Source organism: Falco peregrinus, chromosome Z (genome assembly GCF_023634155.1).
Source record: "Falco peregrinus isolate bFalPer1 chromosome Z, bFalPer1.pri, whole genome shotgun sequence".
Taxonomy (NCBI): Eukaryota; Metazoa; Chordata; class Aves; order Falconiformes; family Falconidae; genus Falco; species Falco peregrinus.
In genome coordinates, this window is record NC_073739.1 from 11,294,414 (window position 1) to 11,321,489 (window position 27,076).

The 27,076-nt window shown below is 42.4% G+C and overlaps 2 protein-coding genes across 2 annotated transcripts in view; one reads left to right on the top strand and one right to left on the bottom strand.

Annotated features, from left to right (window-relative positions):
• The window catches only part of INIP (INTS3 and NABP interacting protein), a 230,722-nt gene that overhangs the window by 123,836 nt on the left and 79,810 nt on the right, over positions 1-27,076 (top strand). The gene's annotated exons all lie outside the window — the stretch shown is intronic.
• On the bottom strand, positions 4,617-20,849 carry HSDL2 (hydroxysteroid dehydrogenase like 2). Its single transcript, XM_055790321.1, has 11 exons — positions 20,729-20,849; positions 17,636-17,799; positions 17,099-17,197; positions 16,859-16,973; positions 14,265-14,368; positions 13,184-13,282; positions 8,112-8,306; positions 7,559-7,630; positions 6,019-6,213; positions 5,295-5,423; positions 4,617-4,842 (listed from the first exon to the last, which is right to left on the bottom strand). The coding sequence occupies exons 1-11, from the start codon at positions 20,743-20,745 to the stop codon at positions 4,730-4,732; spliced, it is 1,302 nt and encodes a 433-aa protein (XP_055646296.1). The 5' UTR covers positions 20,746-20,849; the 3' UTR covers positions 4,617-4,729.

The following is a 27,076-nucleotide window of genomic DNA, read 5'->3' on the forward strand; positions in this document are numbered from 1 at the left end:
AGGACATAGTTAATATTGAATTGGATGCTGCACACCTTTCCCCTCCACCCTCACAGTCCTGAAAAACTTTTCAGTAAAAGAGTTGCACAGAAGGGAAAACTGCAAAGGCACGGGGTTGATGATGAAATACATAAGAAATTAAACCTTTCTCCTTATACCCAAGTTCTTCGTTTCAGTTCTTGTAGTGTTACAAGACAGTGTTTGGAAATGTACTTTGAATATGTGTGTTCAATTGAAAAACATTTTCTAGTATCTGTAGGTTTCAGAAGATTATTTTAAGGTGGATCCCTAAAGAAACAAAATTTATGTGACTATTTTGCACACAAGCACATACATTGTGTTTTCCAATAGCTTGAGATTATTAGACTTTTTTAATAGTATCTGATAGAGATGGTCAGTTCCTACAAGCTTTGTGAAACACTACAGGAGAGAAAAATGCTGTTTGTCTCCCAGTCAGAGGAAAAGTTAGTGCTGAGTTCAGCTTTTATAGAAACATGTTGTGCATTCCCCAATCCTGGGATCAGAACTTGCATCTCATTAGACATCAGGTAATTCAAAGGTAAGACAACATTATAAGAAGCAAATTTCTATTAGGTCTACATCTCACAGTAACAGAGGACAGTTTGCAATTAGAGGAAGACATGAAAATGAAAAAAACTATCATTGAAACATCAGAATTTTGGGACATAATTTTTCTTTTAATCATTACAAGTTATTAAGAAAAATGTCTTTGGTGGTGGGCATCACAATCAGACTGAATTGTGCCTTCTTTAACAATTATGGATTTTATTGATAGTTATACTGCATCAAAGTAAAATCAGGACTGGCATTTTAAAACAGTATTGTAGTTACAGACGAAAGGCCAGTGTTCTACTAATGTTCGAAAATGAAAAGTGGCAGCATCTTTTCCAGACTCACTGCTAGTACTATGTCACCTTTAACACCTGATTTTCCTGAGATAAGAGCCATGATTGGCTTTAGCTTACCTATGAAGAAGAAACAGAATCATCAGAAAAAGAGAAGGAACTGGCTGTGCACAGGAAACAGAAATATTGCTAGAGTAAGATGTTCCAGTTCTTTAGAAATCCATGTTTGGTATATATTTTGTATTATTCGTGTGCTAAAAATGCTGAACCAGACTCTGCAATTAAGTCTCATACCCTTAAAATATCTCAGTCTAACAATGTATTTCCATATATCTGTATCTACCTATCTACATCTCACAATATTGAAGCACTTTGCTGAAAAGGAGGGGGCTGATTAATTGAAATCCACTTTTAAAGGTATTTTTTGAGGACTTGATTATAATTATTAACTTAATAGATAATTCTGCTTTCATGATTAATCTACTATCTTCTGACTTAATTTTAAAGTTTTGCTAAAGAAGGTTCAGAACTGTTTAGAACAGTGAGAAATGTGGAAATCACACTTACAAACCAGTGCAGCAATATAACGTTATGAAAGTTGTGACATTAACTCTTGTCCAACTAATATTTCACCAATAAAAGCCTTTTCTAGAGTCAGACCAAACTCAGTTAAGAGGGGCAATTGCATCAGATGTTCTATGCTGTGTCTTAATTAAATTATTAGATTATGGTTGATTTTAACTGAGAGAAGACCATATACATCAGGGGAAAAGAAACAAACCAGGTTATTTTTCTACCACGTTCTGCTGCAAAGCAGTGCACATTTAGGAAGCACAGGTCAGAGATGTGCAGAAGTCCAACAGTTTGACTGGATCCTTTCTGAAGCTACACGCGCTGCTAAAATTCCAGCACCTGGTTAGTAAAAGCAGCAGAAGCTTTTATGACTCTTGGCAGCACTTTTTGTGAGTTGCTGTGCTGTTGTGAGACTTTTTCTCCTGTGCCTCTCCAGGACCCAGTTTTGCAGAGGAAAATCTGTTTGAAATGGCAGCTGTAGAGCTTCATTGACATCCCTGCGGATGCCTCACCCTGCCACTGCAGGGGAAGATCCCTCCCCCTCCCTGCCCCATCCCAGTTTTCTGCCTTCTGAAAGCAAACGCTGCCCCTCCTAGGCAGTGTTTTAGAGAGGGATGCTCTCGGATTGGAGGGACAAAGCCGACCTGGAGAAAGAGGAGTAAGTCAAGTCTGGCCCAGAGTGAAAGGAGAACTACTGCAGGCTCGGAGGCCGGTGTGTAACATTTGTGATGCGAGTGGAAAGCAAAGTCGCTGTGGCACGTGGTTTACATGCATTCTCTAACTGGGGCTGGAAACTTGAACCTCTTGGCTTTTTCCATGGAGTTACGGAAAGCAGCACAAGCTTTATGCAGAGCGCTGAATCGCACGTCCCTTCAGACGGAAGACCTGTGGTCCGAGAGGCTTTATTGTCAAGTATGCTTCAAACTGGAGTTGATCTTTTGCTTTTCAAAAATGCGGTGATGCTTTGTGTAAGCCAGACATCTTTCAGGCGCTCTTAAAACTTGTTAAGTTTCTCAGGAGGTTTGGATTGGGCCCATTGAGGGGGGCTGGGGACGGGGCATTGGATTAAATGTGGCTGCTGGGAAACTGTTGACTTTAACGTAAAGCCTTTAAGGGAAGTAATTGCCGTTTTGGAAAATCAAGGGTTTGGCACTTGCGCGCGGCTCCCTGCATTGGCATTGTGGCTCTGGACTTGAACTTCGCGCCGCGCTGAGACAGCCGCTTTTTGTGTCGAGAGGACCGTGACCAGTAAGGTACAGGGAGCTGCGTAGGTGCGCTGTCTCATTAGAAACCAGCATTTGTTTTTACAAGGTAGCAGCTCTGTTGTAAACACTGTGTTGGATCGTTTTACAAACAGGGAGAAGTGTAACTGGGTGACCTGCGCAACCTTCTTGCTCGATAGCGTTTGCAAACTCAGGGAGTGGTCTTGCCTTCCCTGGAACCGTATTGTGCTGTGGCTGTAGCCGTTCCTTTTGTGTTTAGGGGGCCTTCTTGGTAAATCGATGGAGGGGTTTGCCTGGCTGGAAGACTGTGCTCATTACTTTTGCCCTTAAAGAGTGTTAGAAGTCAATGATGTACAGGTTTTGCTTTCTTCTCCCTCATCTTTACCCTCCGCTTCCCCCTTTGCCTTTAGGAAATTAGCAGGATGCACTCTCTTCATCACAGGCGCAAGCCGGGGCATTGGCAAGGCCATTGCTTTGAAAGCTGCCAAGGACGGTGCCAACATTGTGATAGCTGCCAAGACAGCTGAGCCCCATCCTACTCTTCCAGGGACTATCTACACTGCTGCAGCAGAGAGTAAGTTGTAACAAATGAGGACAGGGTTCAGGTACTGGGCTGGGTGTGTGCCCTAGTTTAATTGCTGTACCTGAGTGGAAACCTGTGTAGACTCCCTCAGCTCCAACTTACCTTCAATACAGTCAGTTTTGTGCTTCTCTTGCCTCCCAGGACTGCTGGGAGGTATCAAAATATTACTGTAATGAAGATGCCCGTGCATACAGATGTGAAAATGCTACATTAATTGAGATGTATGTGTGTCCCATACACATTCTCAGCGTTGAGATTTGCTTTGGGCTTCCCTGTTCTTTTTGCAGTGTGTGAAAAGGTTTCAACTTGAGCGTGTGATTTTCAGTGTCTTCTTGAAGCATGTCATCAAATGAGAGATTCTCAGTAGGCTCACGCTGTTTGCTCCACCCGAGAGCAAATTTTAACATGTTTAATTTTTTAATTGTGCAGTTGAAGCGGCTGGAGGAAAGGCTTTGCCATGTGTCGTTAATGTGAGGGAAGAACAGCAAATTATTAATGCCGTGGAGAAGGCTGTGAAGACTTTTGGAGGTACGCTGAGGTGTGGGGGAGACATTAACAGGCAGAGTGTTCAAACAAAAAAGGAAAGAACAGCCTGCCTTACTTGTGCTTTTTGTCTTTAATGTGAAGTGCCTTATTTTAAAACCAGGCATTGATATTTTGGGGACACAGAATAAAGAGTTTGCTGCATCTGGCTTTACAGATGCTGTCACACAAAGGTGCAGACCATGTGCACTTGTACACTTGCTGAGTGGGCCATGTGTGCTTTTACTATTCAGCTTCAGTCTTTACCAGCCAAACGGAAGGAAGGGGAGGTAGCTGGCTGCAATGATGTAGGTTAATCCTTGTACTGCTACATGAAGGTGCTGTGGAAGGCAGCACCTTGTCTGTTGCAGCTGAGGGCAGGGCAGTGTCCATGTGTGTGTGTACTTTTACAAAAGGAAAAGTTGTGTATCACTCAGTATGTCTGTGCAGCCTACCTCAATGCAATACAGAGGTATGAATACTAGTGTAGGTAATAAACTCAGGAAAGAAAAAAAAAAAAAAAAATCAATGTGATGTTAATTTACCAGGTAATTAGGGCCCTGCTAAACAGACGACGTTTCCACTTGTAAGGCAGGTCCAGAATATCTGCATGACACTGCTATCACAGAAACAAAATCTGCAGGGTGACTATTGCTCAACCCACCTTTTTTATGGGACATGTGTGCAAGCAACCATGTGGGGAAAAAATTCACTTCAGGCATCCTGCCTGGACTCACAGGAGCAGAAGTAAAGAAAACATCTGCAACCTAATATGCATATTCTTGAGAAAGAATTCATTTAGTGACAAACCACTTATTGTCTTAATCAGTTATTTCTTCTCTAAAAATGTCACATTTTATCCATATTTATTAATATTGCATCAAAGAAAAATGAGGACTACCATTTTAAAACAGCATTGCATTATATATCAAAGGCCACTGTTCTGCTAGTACGTTTGAGCCTCACAGTTTAGAGTTAAGCTGGGTCAACATCTTCTCAAGCTTTATTGCTAGCGCCATGTTACCTTTAATCCTTAATTTTCCTGACATGAAGGCCAGGGTTGGCTTTAGTTTACCTAAAAAGAAAGAACAGAACCATCAGAAAATGAAAAGGAACTGGAGATAACCTGTGCACAGGAAAACATAATGGCCACTACAGCAAGACCTAGCAACTACACCGCTACCAAGTTCTGCAGCAAACAGTGCAGATTTAGGAAGCATGGACCAGAGATGTGCAGAACCGAAGTCCAGCAGTTTGACTGGATTCTTTCTGAAGCTACACTTGTTGCTAGAATTTCAGCACCTGGTTAATAAAAGCAGCGTAAGTTTTTGTGCTCTTCCTGTTCACAGAACGGAAGAGGTCAGAAAAATCTGAAGAGTTATATTGTACACTTTCACTTGAGCAACAAAAAGTGAAAAGCTCCTCCATCCCAGGATCACAAGTGAGCAGGCTATCTTATATGCCCATCAGCAGATTTTCTGGGCCTCAGTACCTGTGCCTGCCATGGCAAACGCCTTTGTCACTCACCTGTGAACATCTTCACAAAGTCAGCACTCGACATGCTCATAACCACATCAGCCGTCACAGGTGGCTTTCCAAAACCAGCACTCCCACCGGCAGTTTTCAGGTCAATATACCACGTGCCTCCTTCATCACCTGCACACACAGTGAAAAGAAGTGACAAGGCAGCAAAGAGCACTGTGCCCTCCCTGTTCCTCCCTGTCACATGGCCACTACTGTGTCTGTTTGGAGCAGTTATGTGATTGTATATATACTGGTGGTGCTCTGCAACAAATTATTACTTGCCCCATGTTCTGCAAGCAGGCAAAGCCATCCTTTGGCAGATGCCCCACAGCACCATGTATTGGGGACATTGGCAGAAGAGCCCAAAGGCAGCACTTGGCTGACAAGAGTTGGTGGCAGCCAGTGCTTTTAACATGCCAGCACCCCTGTCTTACCATCACACTAACTTGGTGCAGTAGGGCCAGCACAGTGAGAAAGCCTGCCTGCATATGCCAGGAGTGGCAGCAGCTTCCTGCATGTGCTGAAATTGGTCAAAATAATAGAATACCGCATGTTGGAAGGCACCCACCATAAGCATCATTGAGTCCAGAGGAGCTCCACACTGAACAGAACAAAAGGTGGTCTGTTTCAGAGTCAGCTAGAAAAGGTGAGTGCTTCTGTTTGAAAACACCAAGTGCCTTTTGCTAGGGGTGCGTGCATGTGAAGGTTTTACAAGTGATGATCTTACCAGATAATTCAAACTGAAAGACACCCTGAGTAGTTTTCACATACTCCTCACTCATTGCTCCCTGAATAACTCTGAATGTTTCTGCAACAGGACTCAATGGCTTGGCTGAAGCAGATTCTGTGTTAACCTTAGCTCCATCTGATCCTTCATGCTGGGATCCGCTTGACTTCTTCTCTTTGAATGCTTGGGAAGCACCTACAAGAAAGAAATTATTTTTCTCTTTCAAATGCAAAACACTTTAAAACTGCATGCAGAAATATGCGTAGAGAACTCAGTTTGAAAAGATTTAAGCTTCACAGTAGGGCAAATCAGTATCTTCCACTTCAGTATTAATACTAATAAAGGATGTTCTTTGCACCTGGGAATCTGAACAGGTGTAGAGCACTAAAGGTAACTCTGCAATGTATTTCACTTCTTAATACATCAGAAGAAAACTGAAAATAAAACCACAGCAAAATTCTGACTGTACACAGTTCATTACAAATGCTTGCACAGCACATTGTTTTCTAACACAATCCATAGACTCCCAACTGAACTGCAGTCACAAAAAATAAATCAATGTCTTCATTAGGTATCACTTTCACCTCAAAATACTTGTCTTGTCTATCTTGCTAAGAACATGGATATTTTCATTAATTCTTCTGCAAAGGCTTCTAAGCTAGAAATCAATTCGCTCCTTTAATCAGCATGTTACTATACCACAGTGAACATTTACATTTAAGAATACAGGACAGCATTTGCAGCTTAGAAGGCTGATGAAGTTGAACAGCCTCTAAACATGTTGCAGAAAGTCTCTTAAGCCTCTTCAGCATCAAAAAACACACTAGGACTATTCTGCAAGTCCCTACTAAACCTGCATTGTGAGGTCCAGGGAACTAACATCATCCATCCCTGGCAGAACAGTCCTAGTGTGATTGATCAAACAGTATTTTCAAGGGAAAGGGACTGTCCAAACTTTGTGTCCTCTGCCCTTCTCTTATTCCTATTTTGGCACTCCTGTCAAACCTGTTAAGCATTCTTACTTGCCCTCCTACTTGACACACAACAATTCTGAAAAAGGAAAACTGATGCTTTTCTAAAAAAAGACTTCTCCATGTCAACTAAAGAGATATTGAAATTGTGTAAACTGTGCAAGTTTCATCTAAGTAGCAATGGAAGCTCTACATTGTGTTCTTCTGTATAAACTTAGCAAGGCAAATGAGACACTCCTACAAAATGTGCTGTTTGCTCTTTAATTCCTTTTTCCAGCAATGTTTACCTGTGACCTTCATACTATTGCAATTCAGATGGTTAAAAAGCAGTCTTCAAAATAAGGTAATGATTTACCATGGAAGTCCTGCAGAAGGTAACATTTTCCCCCTAGCTTTAAGTAGAGTAACTTCCATAAACCTTACACTCCAAATGAGAAAACGGTTTTTGCCTAATAGCTTGAGTGGAATCCAAGTTCTTGGGAGAAAAGAATTAAAAACCCACTTGAAATACAGAGGGCATTCATTATCGTCAGAAAAAAAATGACTTTTACACACAGTGCTTTCCCTACCATATCCTTCTGGTTTCATAGCTGTCATGTCACCTTCAACATCCAAGAAGAAGTCAGGCATCAGGGGGTGACCTAAAAGGGAGGAAAATTGTAATAGTAAGTCCAGGTAAAGTTGGACAGCACAAACAGGAATCCATTTTGTACGAAACTACAGCCAAGTCTTAAGTGCAAAGTACAATCTGAAAGGAAGGCATAGAATAAAATAACAAGTTTAGTCTGGATCATTGAAAATATGACCTAGAAACCCCTTAAAAGTTGCAATGAAAAACTTTTGAAGGAAAAAAAAAAATGTATCCCACTAGCTGGTAAATAGTAATACATACATCTACAGTGCAGGTACACTTTCTTTTCACTGAAGATTTTTTTTAAATTTAATAGGCACTTGACTAGACTCTCAATGGACTCATACGTGCCTTCCATGAAGACATGTTCTGAAAGCTAAGGCAAAGCAACTTTTAATTTAAGAGCCCCTAGAAAAAAACCTACGTTAATATTCTCCCCACCATCATTCCCCCTTCCTGAATTTACTCCTCACCTTAAAGATCTGTTTTACCTGGTGCAATTGCATAGACATCAAAATCCTTAACTCCTTCTTCTCTCAGCAGAACTTCATCAATAATGAAGTTTCCAGTGAAACTTTTTGGTTTTGTTAAAATGCAGTATGCAGCATCTGCAAGGATGTCTGTTTTCCTGCACTGTTTTTCTATTCCAGATCCTCCCAGCATATCCATAGCAGATGTATGTATGGCTAGAAAGTTTGGAGAGTAAAAAACCAGCACTTTAACACTGATGACACAAAATTCCCATTTCTCTGGTAAGTACACAAACTTTGTTTTCCTTTCATGCAAAAAGAAATTGTAGGAAGACAAAGCTATGAAACACTACCAACCAACAAACAATTCTCTACAAGCACAAGTAAAAATCAGAAATCTATTAAAGGAACCAAAATGTGAAATAATGGGCAAGACTTTTTATGACATTCACATCCCTCTATCCCTTTATCAGTGCCCCTCCGTCATGGATTTCCTCCAGGTAATTCAGTACATGAAAAACTAACAGGACAACTCTTTTTCTCAAAGTGAATGTATGATACATCAGCCACTAAAAGGGATTTCCTTTGGTGATTATCACACTGAAAATCTTCATGCTTAGTTTTAGTCTTGTAACAACTCCCATGAGATACCAAAGTGCCTCTCCTAAGTTAATGAGACATCAAATACCAAAAATTCAAATAATTTGTTCAGTATTTCACAGAAAGGCTGTGTTAGACCAAAGAATAAAATTCACACCTCCTAAGGTTCTGGTTGTTTTATTAACCAATTCTACGAAGTTTTGCACGATTCCATTAGTCTTCTTTATGCTTCCCCCAAGGGAGCTACTAACATTGTGGCATGTTTCAGCCTAAGTCTGTAATTTGCTCTTCCAGGCCAAGGTATCCATTCTGCTTTTCTTTCATCTTGTTCCACAGAGGCCATTTGGCTGTAGCTTTTGACATCTGCCATGTTACTGTTTTCCCCCCATATAGTTCTGCCTCATGACTTTTTCTACTCAACGCTCTGCCCCCAAGTTTTGGGACAGATTCACAATTCCTCTCCTATACCTGGTGCTAGCAGATCCTGGAAGTGGAAGGACAAACCTAATTGTACATCACTTCTGTCCTCTCGGTGCTTCAGTTCCACACAAAGTAACAGCAGCTTTGATGCAGAAGTGATCCCAACATCCCTTAAAGCAAAGAATAGGCACTGTACACATCTATCTGAGCTGGATCATTCACCTTCCAAAGTAGGAACTGGGAAGAAAGATGGCAGTCTTCAGTACTGGCCAGGGAGACCCTGTCAAAGTGTTTTCGAGGAAAGTGCACGAGTGGGTAGATCTCCCTGATGACTCGCTTATTTTACTCTTCTGTGGTGAGGATTAGTCCCTAGGTTTCACTTACCTTTGACCAACCTCAGCTTCTTTTTTTCAAATCAATTGAACTGCTATAAATATAACAGTTTTATAATATAATATAAACATATTTATATTTATAAAATTTATAAAACATATTTATAAAATAATATAAACCAAAACTGGCAAATAGATGTACTGTACATACACCTAGGCCTCCCTAGGTCTTTTTCCCATTTTTAAGGATAGAAAATAAATTTGCATCAATTTGGTCTTCCGAAATGCAATCTGTCCTGCAAAGTTTTTAATTTTTAAAAAAATAATTACCAACAGTTCAGACAACATTCCTTTCCAATACTCTGATGAAATTTACCAGGTTCTGTTGACCTGAATATATTCCACTATTCTGAGGATTCATTAACCTGTTCACTTTTCCTGGCCCATGCTTCTGCCACTTTTCTGTTAATATCAACTGTTCTTCTGAGCACAGTAAGCCTATGTTCACAGATTGAAAAACTTTTATTAGAAGTTTTAAACAGGTACTGCCTCAGAGCCTGGCTGCACATTGTTCTACCTATTTCATGTAAAGTGCTGCTTGTTTTCCTTTAATGCACATGAAGAGTCTTCCAGTTCTGTCCCAGAATACCTCTAATATTTATATGTACTTAGTGATGGGCTCACCCCTCTTTCACTTCTAGATAAATGGAGAGCTCCTGGCATCTTAGTATCAGCATACTTTCACACGTTCAAAAAGCTGGATTTACCAACAGATACTAGCATCCTTACTACCACAAAGGCTAATCACATTTGTATGAGATTACAGTGGATTCTTTAATTAAGAACAACTTTCTCATTTTTGGAAGACAAACCTTTAGAAAGAACATTTTTTTATACTGGAGAATTTGCACATTATTAACCTCTTTTATACTTGAGGGCACATCAGTTTTCATGGGGGCATCACTGATATATACAAACTTTGAGAGCTCATCTAGTGCTTCTAACAGTCTTAAACTGAATGAGCAAGAATGGATTCAGCAAATACAAAGCTCTGTCTGCATACTTTTGATTTTATAGAAAGCATAATTATTTTTTAATTACTTTGCAGCATGTCACCAAGAGAAATCTTTATAAAGAAAGCATTTATTAGAATATGGTGTTGTCATTTGTAAACTGAATCTTCTTGCACTTCCAAGCCTCATGTTCTGCAGGTTCCTGAGGGGAACAGGTATTAGCTGCACTCTAGAAGAAGTGTGAGCTTCTGCAGTGTTGTCCTCTTACTTATTTCAGCAGGTACAAGTTAGTTACCAAGGACACAGTAGCACTCTAACGTACAGAGAAAGATACTACTTTCTTTGGTTTGGGTCCCCCACTGCACCCCTGGTAAGAATGTCAGATTCTGTAGACGTTTAATTAATACCATCACAGACATCTTTTATTACTAGACCATATCTGCGACACTGGTACTATAGCATATACAAACAGTGGAAAGAAATAATGTATTCAACTGTGCAATGTAAGATTTAATGTAACTTCTACCTACAAAGTGAGCCAACCTTCTGAAAAATCTTCCATTGTGCGTCGGTGGACAAATCCCACTAGGTTGTGCTTTCCCTTGCCAAGAAAAACAGGAGGCCAAATTGTTCAGATGGGTGGGGAAAAACACCTACATTGCAAAATAAAGACCTAGTATAACCAGCTGGTCCCTGCAGGAAGAATTCTTTAGCTTTCAACAGTTACTTGGGACCCGTAAAACCACCAGTTTGTTTACACGACAGCAGTGGATGCTTTCTCCAGCATATCCAGTATCACAGACTGAAGGTGTTGAAAAATCAGAAAGCTCTGGAGAGCACACATAATGTGTCAATGCAGCATGTAAATATGTGCACTTACAAGACACATGTAATCTTCTAACAGCTTTTGTGTGAGAAAATAAGTCAAATCAGCAATGTTGTCTGCAGCCTGATACACATCTATCTGTCTCAGTTAGATACTTCCTTCATTGTTCTTAATGCTCATATATGTTACAGTGTGTAATCAGTCAGTGACCAAAAAATATAAAATTGTAGGTAAAGATCACCTCTGCTAATGGAAAATCAAATTACTCCTACATATAGGATTCTGAGGAGATATAAAACACATTTAGCACTGGCATTTTAGGGACAAGCCAGACAGGAAGGGCATGAATCTAGGAAAGTCTTTAAGAACCAAGTTTCACGGCTCTATTCCAGATGACAAAGACAGATCCTGGGAAATCTCCATTGAAACTTTTCTGAGGTTCTCCTCAAGCAAGTTGGAAACAAGTGCATATTTAACTCCTTCAGAAGTGAAAAAAACAACAACCAGATATCCCAAACCTAACAGATGAGCTTTCACTCCACTGCCAAGAAGGCAATGCAGACCCTGAAGTTGTACTGAAGGCAACTGGACGTATGTCAAAGGTGAAGAGTTTATCCTTTTAGACAGTACAGGTTTTGTGATGATGTAATTATCATGAATGATGTTATTATTATTCAAAACAGTCAATCCATTACCAAAACATTTCTATGGGTAAAACTCACAGTGTGAACAGAATTATGAGGCACCCATTCACTGGGATAGTTTAAGATGCAAGCATCCAGACCAAGGTCTGTCAGACATACTAATTCAAGTGCTCAGCAGAGTATCAGCTAGGGTATTTAAGCAGAGAAACTCAGCTGATTTTGACTGAAATAATAAAGTTTTGCCCATTTTCTTCCTTATCTTACAGAAGCAAATCACAGAGTTCTAGTTCATACCAGAAGTTAAAACAGGCCTGCAGTGCCTAACAGGAAAACAATGAAAAGTGTCTGGGCACAAACACTTCTTACACTGGAGCACAAACTCCAGAAGAGGATCTTGGTTTATGTTTTTATTTCCTCTTCCTTCTTCGCTCCCTCCACTAATTAAAAAAATACACTCTGCTCTTGTAATGTTACATAACACAGTGACTGGACTCACACCATTAAAGGGCAGGATTACCCTCTGTCTTTATGGGTTTTAATATCAGTATCATTTCTGCACATAGGTGTTATTTGGGGTGAAGAGACTGGCCTCTTTGGCAAACAGCTGACCAGACTTTCAAACAGCAGCCCTGATCAACACTGACAACAAACTGAAGTTAATACAACATGGGAGGATTAAGTTGTTTTTCTTCCATAGCACACACGATTTTCCTGTGACTTGCAAGCAGATGGTTCTATGAACAACTCTTTGGTGGCCTGCTATGCCAGATCTTGTAGGAACAGGTTTTTTTTATAATTATTTCTGCACTTACAGAGGTATCTATTTTGTAGTTCCACCTACACTCTGGCAATTTAACTATTGAGGAATTCTAAATAGTACTATATACACAGACATTTAATACCTACTAATGAAAGCATGCTAATACTTTTGTGATTCTGTCCAAACCAAAACTCTGGGTGCACGAGAAAGAGCACAGACAAGTCAAATACTATACAGAACCTTCAGCCAACTGAAAGGGTTGAATGGGTTGCAAACTGGCTGCAGATGAGTTTGGATGAAAGTGGCAATGGTCTAGTGAGAGCTAGGAATGAAAACCAGCACATATGCAGGATGAACAAAGAATATACAAAATAACTGTCTGGTCTCCTGAATCAATTCCTGGAGAAGTTCGAAGTACATTCAAAATTAAATAAAACAAGCTGTAGAAGAAAAGTCATTATTTTAGTACCATTAGAAATAAAAAAAATATAAACCCACCTGTTTTAGGCCATAAAGCATTGACAGCAACTTCTCCTCTAAATTCTTCTGCCATTCCCAAGACACACATGGACATTCCATATTTAGAAATGGTGTAAGCTAAGAGAAGAAATATAAAAAAGATAAAAATTTTCACTATCAACAGAACTTTAATTATGATGGAAAGAAAACCCAAATTATTTGTTTATAAGGAAAATGAAGCTTTTGAGGACAAACCAGTATCTCCCTTAAGCCAAAATCTCTCCCTTCTCCCCACCACCCCCAGCAGATAAAAACTGGGGTTGGGAAAGTCTGCCATCTTTTCACTACAAATAAAATGAGAGCTACACATGTTTTGACAAAAGCAATCACTGAAGCCTAGCTGTATGGCGTTGTCGTTGTGCTTTTTATATACAGCACGCTAGCAAGAGTGCTCAATTTTTTTCAACAGGCCCAAGGCATACTAGCTGCTAACAACCAAAAGTGTATCCTACAGAAAGCAAAAATGTAAGGGAGAAGAAAAAAAAAATAAAAAAAGGAAGTTCTAAATCGTTGCCATTAGATATTTTGAGAAGGGAAGCTTCTGGGGAGAAAAAACTGGGACTTGCTGGAGGAGTTTAACATGACAAGTGTCCAGAATTGAAAGTTTTTTACAGTTTTAAAATGAGCATCATGAACTTCATGACAAAATGGGGTCCCCCTCCCACATCTAATTTCCATTTTAAAAGACAACATTGAACTTTATCTCTATTAAATCAAACGTGAAGCTTAATCAATAGAAAATAGATTTTTGGGTTTCATTCTCTATTTGGAATAAAAAATATTTTGTATTCTAAAAGAATTTCAATGAAAAAGCACAGACTCTTACCTTGAAAACATTCTTGAAAAGATAAAGGACATAGTGGGCCATGAAACCTGCACTACGTTTTCCCACAAAACAATTTACTTTAGGTTAGGTACAAAACACTGTGGGGGACTGTTAGTGTCAATCTGTGTATAGTGCTAAAGATACAAGATCTGGCATTCTGGGCTGGCACTCCTGCACACTTCACCAGGTATTTGTGGTTCTCAAAAATTAACAAAGGCTCTGAACGCTACTCACCACAATGGTTTTTGAACCACATGGGATTCAGATTCATAGGTGGGCTGAGGTTCAGGATATGGGGGTTCCTACTCTTCCTCAAGTGGGGAAGGCATGTTTTAGACCTGAAAGATAGATTCATACAAATCAGTCAGCTCTTATTTCATGGAACACCTGTAATTACACTAAAAACCACAGCAGCAGACCAGTATTTTCATTGAAGTCCACTAAGCTGAGATCCTGCCCCTGTACCAATTATTTGATATAAAGAACAACAACAAAAGCTATCCTAGCTTACTTATCTCAGGCCTAGTATTCATTCCTGCTAACTGGACCACATTCTCCCACTGGTGCAGCAGCATCTACTAAAGCTGATTTTCCAGAGGTTTAGAAGCCACAATCTCCTTGTAATAGTTCTGGTAGGCGCAACAAAACACTGTAAGGCAACAAGCAAAAATAACAGCGCAGAGCTGTATATTTAGTCATAAATACATTCTCTTTTGATCCAATACCTATTCCCTCTTTAAAATCACGTTAAAGAAATACTATATAGTGATAGGCTATTACAAATACTCCAAGTAAAACTGAAAGCCTATTCTCTGGGAGAAACAGTGACTGGGAGAGTCACTATTTCATTCGACTTAGAATTCACACATTACTGTAAATCATATCTTTTACTTTATAGAAACAGAATTCACTTTTAGGACTGTGGTACACTTTCGCATTTGATGTCTACTGGAAAATTTTTGACCAAGCTTCACAGAGAGAACAGCACCACAGCAGACTACACTACTGACACATTTCAGCAGGACCCATGCATACTGTCAGCCACAGAAGGGACACCTTCAACTGCAAAATCATTATAGTAGTAAAGTAAATAATTTACCACCTGCTTAAATGTCCTGGGGTCTCAACATTTTTCAGTGGCAGTGTGTGAGGTTCACTAACAGATGCCAGGTGCCTGTGTCTTTAAATGCATAGGAACTATGTCAACAGGTATACTCTATAAAATGGTACATCTTCCCTAATTCCTCCACACAGACAAAAAATCCACATTTTTTTTAGCTATTGTAACTTTCCTACACAGACAAAAAATCCACATACTTTTTTTTTTTAACTATTGTAACTTTCTGAATACTAAATTGGAAACAACTCTACAAATACGAACACAATGTACAAAGCCAGAGGAAGAAAAGGCCAAAATGTTTGACTGGGTCTTCCCAATTTACAGTTATAAAAGCAATGACAAAGACCATTTGTAACTTCCCTTGAGAGGAATTAATCTTTCATATACTGTTCTATTCACAGCAACCTGGAACGTGCTTTTTCATCTTTTTAAGACAGAGCAGCACCTAAAGGAAAGATGACTTAAAAGAATTCTCCATTAATCTGAGATAGCTGGATGTACCAATCACAAAGCGATTATTACTGTTGGATGGCAAGGGGGAAACAAAGCTTGACACTGGCAATATAGTGGAACCCATTCAGAGACTTAGCAAGAGATATCCACAAAGCATTTTCTGGAATGTCAACCTCCAAAAACAATTTTCCTTTCCAAGTACAGAACCACTTACACCTATAGCTTATCAAAAGTAGACCCCACAGGCTGGAAGCACAGAAATCTCACTCTGTGAGCAGTCTTTCTTTCTTCCACCTTCCCTCTCCCTCCACGCTATCCACATGCTGTGCACTGCCTCTCTAATTCAGAAAACTATGTGTGTTTTTACACTATTCCAATGGCAAATCCCCTCACTGATTCTTAGCAAACAAACATTAAGGAATATAACTGTAGTTATCTGATAACCAGATTCATCTGCACAAAGGACGACAGACACTACTCTAGATAAAACACTGATACAAAAGCTCCTGATCACACCAAGCAACAACTCAATTTAGAGAACAGGCATCATTCTAAGGGCTTTTTTCTTTTCCTTCAAACACAACCCCATCAAAATAAAAGTTTTAATTCTAAACCAGAGCAACTTCAAATGACATCATGTAAATCTAAAATGATCCCACCTCCTGAATCCATTTCCAAAAAATAAGCAAAACAAGGACCACAGGAACACTGAAGTCAAATATTGGTATGTTAATTTAAATAAATGGTAGAACTGGTAAGCTGAAAGCAGATGGAGAACACTTGAGATTGTTAAGTTACATCTTTAACATTTCTCTTTTACCTATGCTGTTATATGATGTCTCTAAATATAAGAAAGAAACTTACGAGAACAAAGCTGAGAAACAAGATGTTACACTTGAAGTATGCAAAGACTTAGTAATTTTGCTTGAAACAAAAGAGCAGATAGCATTCAGCAAAGCCAAGCGGGAGCTCTGTTTGAAATAAACTAGTTTCTGATTCTTACCTGCATGGAGGGGCTTTTGAAGACTTAATGACTACAGTAATAAGGTTCCCGTGTACTCCAACTTACAACTAATTCTTGCTGATACGAATTTCAAATCAGCTGGCCAATAACAGGGCAATTTCCTGTGAGCACATGTGGAATACTTGCACCCCAACTCTCAGGCAGCAAGACAGGTAAACAATTTCTCAGAAAAACTGAGATAAAGTCATTCATTTTGTTACAGTTACTTTGCTTCCTTCTCTCAGCACTTACGTCAGGTAGGTTCCTCGTACATTGACATCCATCATAAGATTGACCTTCTTCGTTTCTGTTTCCAAAGTGCCAGTCAAAGAGATGGCGCTTGCATTGTTCACCAAAATATCAATGCCTGGTTTTAAAATAAGGCACTTCACATTAGCATTTAAAGACAAAAAGCACAAGTAAGGCAGGCTGTTCTTTCCTTTTTTGTTTGAACACTCTGCCTGTTAATATCTCCCCCACACCTCAGCGTACCTCCAAAAGTCTTCACAGCCTTCTCCACGGCATTAATAATTTGCTGTTCTTCCCTCACATTAACGACACATGGCAAAGCCTTTCCTCCAGCCGCTTCAACTGCACAATTAAAAAATTAAACATGTTAAAATTTGCTCTCGGGTGGAGCAAACAGCGTGAGCCTACTGAGAATCTCTCATTTGATGACATGCTTCAAGAAGACACTGAAAATCACACGCTCAAGTTGAAACCTTTTCACACACTGCAAAAAGAACAGGGAAGCCCAAAGCAAATCTCAACGCTGAGAATGTGTATGGGACACACATACATCTCAATTAATGTAGCATTTTCACATCTGTATGCACGGGCATCTTCATTACAGTAATATTTTGATACCTCCCAGCAGTCCTGGGAGGCAAGAGAAGCACAAAACTGACTGTATTGAAGGTAAGTTGGAGCTGAGGGAGTCTACACAGGTTTCCACTCAGGTACAGCAATTAAACTAGGGCACACACCCAGCCCAGTACCTGAACCCTGTCCTCATTTGTTACAACTTACTCTCTGCTGCAGCAGTGTAGATAGTCCCTGGAAGAGTAGGATGGGGCTCAGCTGTCTTGGCAGCTATCACAATGTTGGCACCGTCCTTGGCAGCTTTCAAAGCAATGGCCTTGCCAATGCCCCGGCTTGCGCCTGTGATGAAGAGAGTGCATCCTGCTAATTTCCTAAAGGCAAAGGGGGAAGCGGAGGGTAAAGATGAGGAAGAAAGCAAAACCTGTACATCATTGACTTCTAACACTCTTTAAGGGCAAAAGTAATGAGCACAGTCTTCCAGCCAGGCAAACCCCTCCATCGATTTACCAAGAAGGCCCCCTAAACACAAAAGGAACGGCTACAGCCACAGCACAATACGGTTCCAGGGAAGGCAAGACCACTCCCTGAGTTTGCAAACGCTATTGAGCAAGAAGGTTGCGCAGGTCACCCAGTTACACTTCTCCCTGTTTGTAAAACGATCCAACACAGTGTTTGCAACAGAGCTGCTACCTTGTAAAAACAAATGCTGGTTTCTAATGAGACAGCGCACCTACGCAGCTCCCTGTACCTTACTGGTCACGGTCCTCTCGACACAAAAAGCGGCTGTCTCAGCGCGGCGCGAAGTTCAAGTCCAGAGCCACAATGCCAATGCAGGGAGCCGCGCGCAAGTGCCAAACCCTTGATTTTCCAAAACGGCAATTACTTCCCTTAAAGGCTTTACGTTAAAGTCAACAGTTTCCCAGTAGCCACATTTAATCCAATGCCCCGTCCCCAGCCCCCCTCAATGGGCCCAATCCAAACCTCCTGAGAAACTTAACAAGTTTTAAGAGCGCCTGAAAGATGTCTGGCTTACACAAAGCATCACCGCATTTTTGAAAAGCAAAAGATCAACTCCAGTTTGAAGCATACTTGACAATAAAGCCTCTCGGACCACAGGTCTTCCGTCTGAAGGGACGTGCGATTCAGTGCTCTGCATAAAGCTTGTGCTGCTTTCCGTAACTCCATGGAAAAAGCCAAGAGGTTCAAGTTTCCAGCCCCAGTTAGAGAATGCATGTAAACCACGTGCCACAGCGACTTTGCTTTCCACTCGCATCACAAATGTTACACACCGGCCTCCGAGCCTGCAGTAGTTCTCCTTTCACTCTGGGCCAGACTTGACTTACTCCTCTTTCTCCAGGTCGGCTTTGTCCCTCCAATCCGAGAGCATCCCTCTCTAAAACACTGCCTAGGAGGGGCAGCGTTTGCTTTCAGAAGGCAGAAAACTGGGATGGGGCAGGGAGGGGGAGGGATCTTCCCCTGCAGTGGCAGGGTGAGGCATCCGCAGGGATGTCAATGAAGCTCTACAGCTGCCATTTCAAACAGATTTTCCTCTGCAAAACTGGGTCCTGGAGAGGCACAGGAGAAAAAGTCTCACAACAGCACAGCAACTCACAAAAAGTGCTGCCAAGAGTCAAGTCACACACACAGTTATGGAAGTTCATCTCTGGATTACATCGAGTGTAAAATTTAGTCAATTAAGGCCAGAATCTGGCTTCTATCTTCAACCAACTAATAGGTCAGCACACTCTACCTTAGTCAGGGAAGATGTAAATGAGGTTCAGTGAGAGGCAGCTCTGAAGGAGAAGGAAGGTGAGGAAAGCTGGCAGAGCCCCTCCAGGGCCAAGAGTGGTCTATTCAGGAAGACAAGTAGATGTACCAGCAGACCCGCACGGCTGCACATGGAACCCATGACTCGGCTCCCATGTACAAAGGTGTCATACTGGGAGCAGCAGCAGCAAGGACAGGCCGCAAAGGAGGAATGAGAAATATCACCCAGGCATGTTGGAACAGTGTCAGGAAAACCAAAGTTCACCTGCAGCTCAAGCTTGTGGAGGACATCAAGGGCACCGGGGTTGGTGCTGCTACACCTCTTGAAATATTTCTTGTGTCCCCAATAGCACTGCCCAGAATTTAGAGCATTTTACTCTGCTAAGCAAGCTGCAAAGCTTGCAAGACTTATGATTTATTTCTTAATTCACTTGGCAGCCCAATAATTTGCAAGGTTTTAAAGCACGTGCTTGTCCAAAATCACTTATGACCTGTACTGTGAAGGCTGCATCTTTATTGCTTTCATTGCAGTTGAATTCTGGCAGTAAGGCAGAAAATGTCAAAATCACCTCTGTACCCTGCAGCCTTGGGGATCTTGGAAACAAAACATAGGTTCCTTTTTCACCAGGCATGACTGCTAATACAGAAACCTGCAGGGCATGTCAGCGATAGTTTTTAGAGCTTGCTTACATGCCATTTAATGAATAAACCTATTTATAACACAGGAACGAATGACACTAACTTATCTTCCCAGCTGTCAGCAGTGGCAGCTCTGAAAAAAAGGCAAAAAAGCCTCTGAATTAAGATCCTAGACTGGAAGGAAATTTGCCAGGTAAGAAAGAAGGTACCGGCTTGGAATGAGAGAGTGCGAGAAAAACAGTTTAATACCCATTAAAATCACAGATACACTACCTAGTTTAAACTCCGCCAATAACTATTTCCATTGCCAAACGCTCCACTCAACGACACTCACTAACGGTCCCGACGAATATTTCCAGCACCTCTGCGAGTTCCCACCCGCCCCCTCACCCCCCGGACTTGCTCAGGCCTCCCGCCAGGCCCGGGCTCCGCCGCCGCCGCCGCCCCGCACAGCGCCCGCAGCCGGCCCGGCCGGCGGGGCGCGGGGTGCCAGCAGCGCCCCCTCGAACCCGCTGGGGACAGCAGGGCCGCGGGGGCCAGGGCGGCACCACCCCCCGCTGGAAACGCCCCCCACCGCAGGGGCATTCCTGCCCTCCGGTACAGCGATTCACTTCCAGGCGCTTACAAGCGCCGTGCCGCGCCGCGCCACCCGCTTGGAGGGAAGCCCACAGCAGCGCCGAGGGGAGCGTCCAGCGAACCGCCACAGCGGCCCCCGGCCGACGCCCCCCCCCGCCCCAAGAGGCCTTCGGCGGCTGAAGAGCCACGGCTTTTACCTCAGCCTCGCCGCCTGGCGCCGCCTCTGCCGCCGCCTGAGGAGCGGGAAGCGGCGGCCTGGGGCGGGTTGGGGGGGGCTCGGGGGGCGTGGAAGGAGAGGGGAGAGCGGCGGCACCTTACCCTGTGTTGGGCAGCATGGCGGCGCGCGAACAGGCCGCCCCCGGGCAGGGCCAGGGCCAGGGCCAGGGCCAGGGGCAGGGGCAGGGACCGCCCCGCCTGGCGCAGCCGCCGCGGCGGCGCGGGGCGGAGCCGTCGGGCGGAGGTGAAGGGCCGAGGGGCCGGGCCGTGGAGCTCGGGGCGCGGCCTCCGGGGCGGTGCGGGGGGGACGGGACAGCCCGGCTGCGTGAGGAGGCCTGCGGGGCTGGGACGACGCGGTCGGGGCGTAAGTCAGCCGGACGGTGGGTAGGGGCCCGCACGGAATGAAGGGAGGGTGTCACTGCAGGCCTTCCTCAGGCTGCCTGCTGGGAAACAACTAATGGCAGCGAATGTGAATGTTTTTCCCCTTAAGGATCGCTCAGGAGCGTTGAGGTGTTGAGCAGACCCTTTTCCCAAACACTAAGCCTTTTTATCTTGAAAAACGAGGTACTAAAGTAACTGTCGGGAGCAACGCTCACCTGCAACACAATGTGGGGTTTGTTTTACATGATGTGGTTCAAGCCTGGTGGCCTTTGAATGTGTCTGGACACCCATTTGGCATCTTCTGTGGACTTGAGGGGTGTCCAGCACCCTCTCATTCTGTGCTGGATGTGTGAGGTACCACTTTGAACTGAACTCTGCTGCCAGTCCTGGAAACACGAGCTTTGCCTCCTGTCTCACCTTCTGCCTCCCCAGTTCATCAGAATGCCTGTGGCAGGATGGTGTGGCCTGTGCTTGCCCAGCTGTGCCTGTCCCCTCCTTCACCTCGCCGCCCCCCCCCCCCAGTCCATCTCTTTATTTCACAGTAACTGCGAGTTGGCCCTCTCCTCCAAATCCTGCACCAGCACATCTGCACATATCTCTTCCCACATAATCTCTTCTTCCCTCTCTTGCCTGGTGGAGGCTCTGACCATCTCCTGCCCTTGCCACACTGCTCACGTGTTGCTGCAGTTGGCAGATCTTCCACCAGCTTCAACCTTTGGCTTGTCTTTCCCCACTTCAGCTTTCATGCAGAGATCCAGCACAATACCCTGAGAGGGACCGGGTTTCACAGTGAGCTGATGCCAGAAGGGGTAATCACCTGGTTGGTCTGAACCTACTGTAAGAATTGAAATGGATAGTTCTACTGACCTAAACAGAAATCAGCTTAGGCTGTAAGCAGATGTGCTAGTCCTTGTGTGTTGACATAATGACAGTTGTTCTGCTGCCACTGCAGTTTCCATCGTCACAGAGCTGCAGACTCCTGCAGGAGCAGCACGTGACCAAACTGAAGGGGCCAAACGCTGGCTGAACACCTTGCAACTGGAACATCTTTCATGCCACTTGCTTTCCTGGGTTGGCATGCTGCACAGATGGAAGCAAAGCTGCTTTGCTGAGAAGATCTTCAGGCACGACTCCTTCAGCCTCTCTCCAGCCTCTCAGTCCCAGTAAGGAGGAATGCAGAGCTTGACTGTGACAGCTCCATGCCAGGATCATAAACATCAGGCCTGCAGTGAGCTCTGTGTAAGTGTAAGACACGTTGTGTCTGTGCAGAGAGCTGCTGGTTTCAGCCATGCACAGGCATACCTGCAGGAGAAGCCCCTAGGTATCACGTTCAGCCTTCTTCCGCTCAAGTTTTTTTTTTTTTCTTTCCAGTATTTAACAGGGGAAAAGGAGTAATGAGGCTTTTTTCTGCACCAGGAGGGTCAGTTTACCTCGTGGGAATTTTTTTAGCATGAGAAGCAGAGAGCATTTGAAAACATGACACAGAAGCTGGGAGGCTTGTGTGTTGGCTTTCAGCAGTTTTGCCTCTGCCTGCGCATTAGCCCCACAACTCAGCCCACTCACTCCAGGTGATGAGCAGCAGAGGAGCACTGGTTTACCACAGGCTGAGTACCCCTGTGTCTGCGCCCATGGTCCTGCACCTCTGATGGTGCAGCATTCACCCTGAAGTGGAGCTAGCCCCTGACGCCACAGCTACTCACAGGAGAATGTGGTATGCCCTTCTCTTTTGAAAACTTATTCTTTAGCTCTGCGGGGTCAGTGATTTGGACAACCAGCCTTTTAATTTCTGCAACCACTGCCGTGGCATTGCAGCAACACCTTCCTGGCTGCCACTGCTCCCCCTGCCATTGTGGATGGCCGTCTCTGCTAATGCTCGGCTCTGTGAACTGTTTCTCATTCGCTAGCCTTCACCTGTGGCTGACCTGGGTTCGCTTGCAGAAGGTGGTGAGGAAAATGCAGCCATTCAGAAGGAGGTAACAAGAATGGTCCTAGTGAGCAAGGCCCCCTGGGCCCTGAGTGGCCTCAAGGTGGTGGTAAGATCTTCCAAGCCAGTGACTGGCTCTGAAAATACTGTGTCTCCTCCAGCTGACAATAACACCAGGCTTGCTTCAGCCCTTCCAGCCTTCCGTGTATTTGCACAGCATTTGTCCTTTTACCATCACTGAAGTCTTAAGCACTGTTTTCAACGAATATATCTCAAAATTAATATAGAAATAAATAGAAACATCCACTTTTTGCAGTGGAAATTGAGGCAAGCAGTTAAAAGCAACTTGTCCAAGATCACCCAGCATCCCAGGGCCATGGATCACTGACATTCCTGACCCATGGCCTGTATGGTACTGTTTCCTCCATCTGTTCACTGTTAACAAATGTGCATCCTAGGACGGTACTGTTATTTCAACATAATAAGATGAGAATTTTTAGCACAAGAATATTTAAAATATTCCCCTTAAACACACTACTGTTTGGTTGGAATATTAAATAATATTTGGATACTTAACAACAAAGGCTAAGGACATTTCTGGTTACACTGCTACTAGAAGTGATCCCTGAGTTTGGCTCAAACTTAAAGAATTTATTAGACATAAAGAGGCTGGAGGACAGCTGTACAGAGGGGAGTTGAAGAGGGTTTTTCTAAGTGCTTATGTGGTTTTATTTCTTAATAACAAAATAATTACATATTTGTATTATTTGGTAATAAATTAAATTGATTGAAATTTCCCAACTCAAAACTTGTTTTTTTGTGGCCCAGAACAATGTGTATGTTACTACATCTGAGCTAATGACACTGTTTCTGATCTTCAGATGTTTTTCATTGCAACTTTAAAGGCTTCTAGTTTTGATGGTAGCAGGTGCAGTCAAGATAGAAAGATGTGGTAGGGAAAGCGCTGTCTATACAAGTTTTCTTTTTCTCATGGTGTAAACTTTTATAGACTCATTTAATTGGAAATATTTCTACTCTGTTTAAGCGACATTACACCAACCACAGTGAGTGTACAGCATAGGCCTCCAGCTACTCTGAAGGATATGGAAGTGTATTCAATCCCTTCAGCACTACAACAGAGACTCCAGAGGTGTTACACATGCTTTTTAGTGAGCCCCACCAACCCCTCCACCGTGATTCTGGCAGAGACAGCGACAGGCAATGAAGAGATCAAGTGATTGGCACAACTCTTGTTAGTTCAGTCTCAGGATTTTAACGGAATTATAGAATATTACATGGTTTTTTAGAACTGTAATTTGCCAAAGGCAATAAATTTATTTCATCAGTGTCTTAAATAGCCAAGGAGCTACGCCTGGGGCATCATCTATGGAACCACTGTTTCCGTAGCCAGGATTATTTCCTACCATCACCTTAAACACGGGCTCTTTAACACAGCAGGGTTGCATTTTCAGCTCGTAATGACTAAAATGTTAAAGACTTGTACTGCGTGTTGTAAAGGTTTATGTCTGTTACGAAAAGGGGAAAAAACAAGGTGAGTTTCATGAGTAACTTGCAATAAGTTATCTACTAGCACATTTGATTTATTAACAAAGAGTTTATCGGGATTTATTCTAACATTTCTCTTGGGCAGTGACATAAATACAGGCAGGAGACTAGTTACCATATCAAGCATTTGCATCTTTTCCAACTGTTTTACCTTAGAGAAACTCCTAAGGTAAATGAAGGTCCTATTTAATCACAATTGCATTTATTTAAAAAAGAATGTTTGAAATCTTGCTTTACTGATGACTAAGATAACTGATCTCTATTCCCTTGTTTGTGGCCTTATATTTTTTTCACATCTTGCACCCATATTAGTCAACTGTGTATGTGCTAAATTATCCTTTCTCTCTCTTTTGCTATTCATCATAGCCCAACATTTCCTGGGAAAGACCAGGGTATTTGAATACCCTCAACTGATCCAAATATTCTTTCAGAATAGAGGAGGAAAGCAAGCTGTCAGCTTAAATTTGTCTTAAGCTCCCTTACATAAAAAACCTCCTTTACACTCAGTGATTAGATTTAATTCAATGTATATTAATATCAGCTCTCCTTTACAGTTGCTGTTCTTCTGGAAACATTAATTGTGAGTTAGGAATACTTCATGGAGTTGGATTTGCTGGAAAATCTAATGACTTTCAGTTTCTTTGGAGCAGAGGGAAGAGCACTGTATTATGCATTTTTATGTCTAAGACAACAAAGCACTCTTACCATACAGACAATAAATAACGTAGACCAGATCCAGGGGAAGACAGCTGAAATATACATTTCCACAAACACTTCATGTTAACCTAGTTTACTGAAGTTGAATTTTATGAGGTGTCTCAAATAAGATCATCCACCCTTCCTCAATGGAAAATCTGGATTAGTTGTTTCTTCATTTAATGCAACTTCAATTTTGGCTTTTCAAAATAAATGTTTCTGTGTGGAAGGGAACCTTTGAATATTTTGCATAGAGCTACAATGTCTCTCCAGCCCCTAAATTAACTTAGGTCTGGTTAAGCATGCCAAAGCAGAACCTAGTCCCAGGTTATATTATTATCAGCTGCTCTTCACTATCTGTGGTCACCATCGCTCTGTGTGCACATCCACAACAGTTTAATACTCTCACAAAAGGGAGTAACCTATTTCACACACAGACAAATACAGCCTTTGTCAGCCCTTAGTCGCACATCACATTGGGTAGAAGTGAAAATAGGAGGAGCCTTAGAGAAGGAGACGGGAAGTGCCACTGTGATAACATAACTTGTGGTGTTACTCAGGGCATTATGAAGACCTTTCCATCAGAGAAAGTATTTATGGGCTCAGAGAGACCTGTGGTGTTCTGAAGATCCTCCAGGAGAACATGATCTGGGATGCTCTGATCTACACAAAAGAAATGAAACAAAAGGTTTAGAGATAGGGTCAATGCTCCCATGTGACAGGACTGCACTCCTTGATTTTGTTAGCTAAGGTCCCCCTTCCTCCATGTTTAAGGTGAACAGGCAAATTACAAACAGGAAAAAACCTCCATTGCCAGCGGAAGCAGTTCCAGCCCCCTCCCAGATTTTCTTCTCTGTCCTGCAGTGTGCCGGTGGCTCAGCTGTGCTGGTATAAAATTGTGATGCTTGTATGAACGAGAGTGGGAAATACAACCAGTGAAATTATCTCCTTTCTCTTTAAAGTTAAGTCATATGTGTGCTGCAACTTTGTTCACAGTGAAAAACCCACACACAACAAAACCTAAAGAAACAAAACCAAAACAGTAGGGAAACACCGTTAATTATTTTTTTTCTGTAACAGCAGGAAATAAATGGTGGAGGATAGTTGTATAAAGCTGGTCATACATGGATCCTTGTGCAGAACAGAAAGCATACTGTAAATTCGCACCCCCTTAACACTAACACTGCTACGTAATTCTAAGTTATTCTTTCAATTTGTGGTTCTGATTTGTTTGAAGTCAGCAAAGAAGTCCTTACTTTTTCCTAGTCATGTAAGATTTTACTCCAGTGGACAAATGAAAGTATTTGGGCAAAATGCTTCACCTCACAGGATCTGCAGTGTCCTTCTAGAACATTTTTACCAGCTACTGCCCTTGAGTGTCTCCCTCTGATACATACATTTCAGACAAGTGTGTTTGACCTGAAGACCTCTAACCTACAGCACTGGCCATGATGCCTCACTTAACTATGCAGCTGACTCAGATTACTCTGCTACACCGGGATGATTAGTATCAAGGTCAGTTATTTCCCCCTTAGAAACAGTTGGCTTAATTGCAGGTGTCCTTGGATTATTACTGTGCAAAGAAATATGTGGAACAGCAAATGTCCTGAGTTAGAGTAAGTACAGCTAAAATACAGAATCTGTCAGAATTCGTTACTTCATTAGGGACCACATGTCCCACTGCAAGATACTTCACTCCTAATTGTGAACAATTTTTAAATCCTTCAAAAAGGAGTGCAATAATTTTGTTGTAATGGAATAATTTTTCTTCACATTCCATACTCTGAAGTCTGAGTCTGTCAAAAGAAATTGATGGCTGAGAGAAATGAAGTTTCACAGTGATCTATGAAAGCTTCAGTAACTAACAGAACACTGAAGAGCTG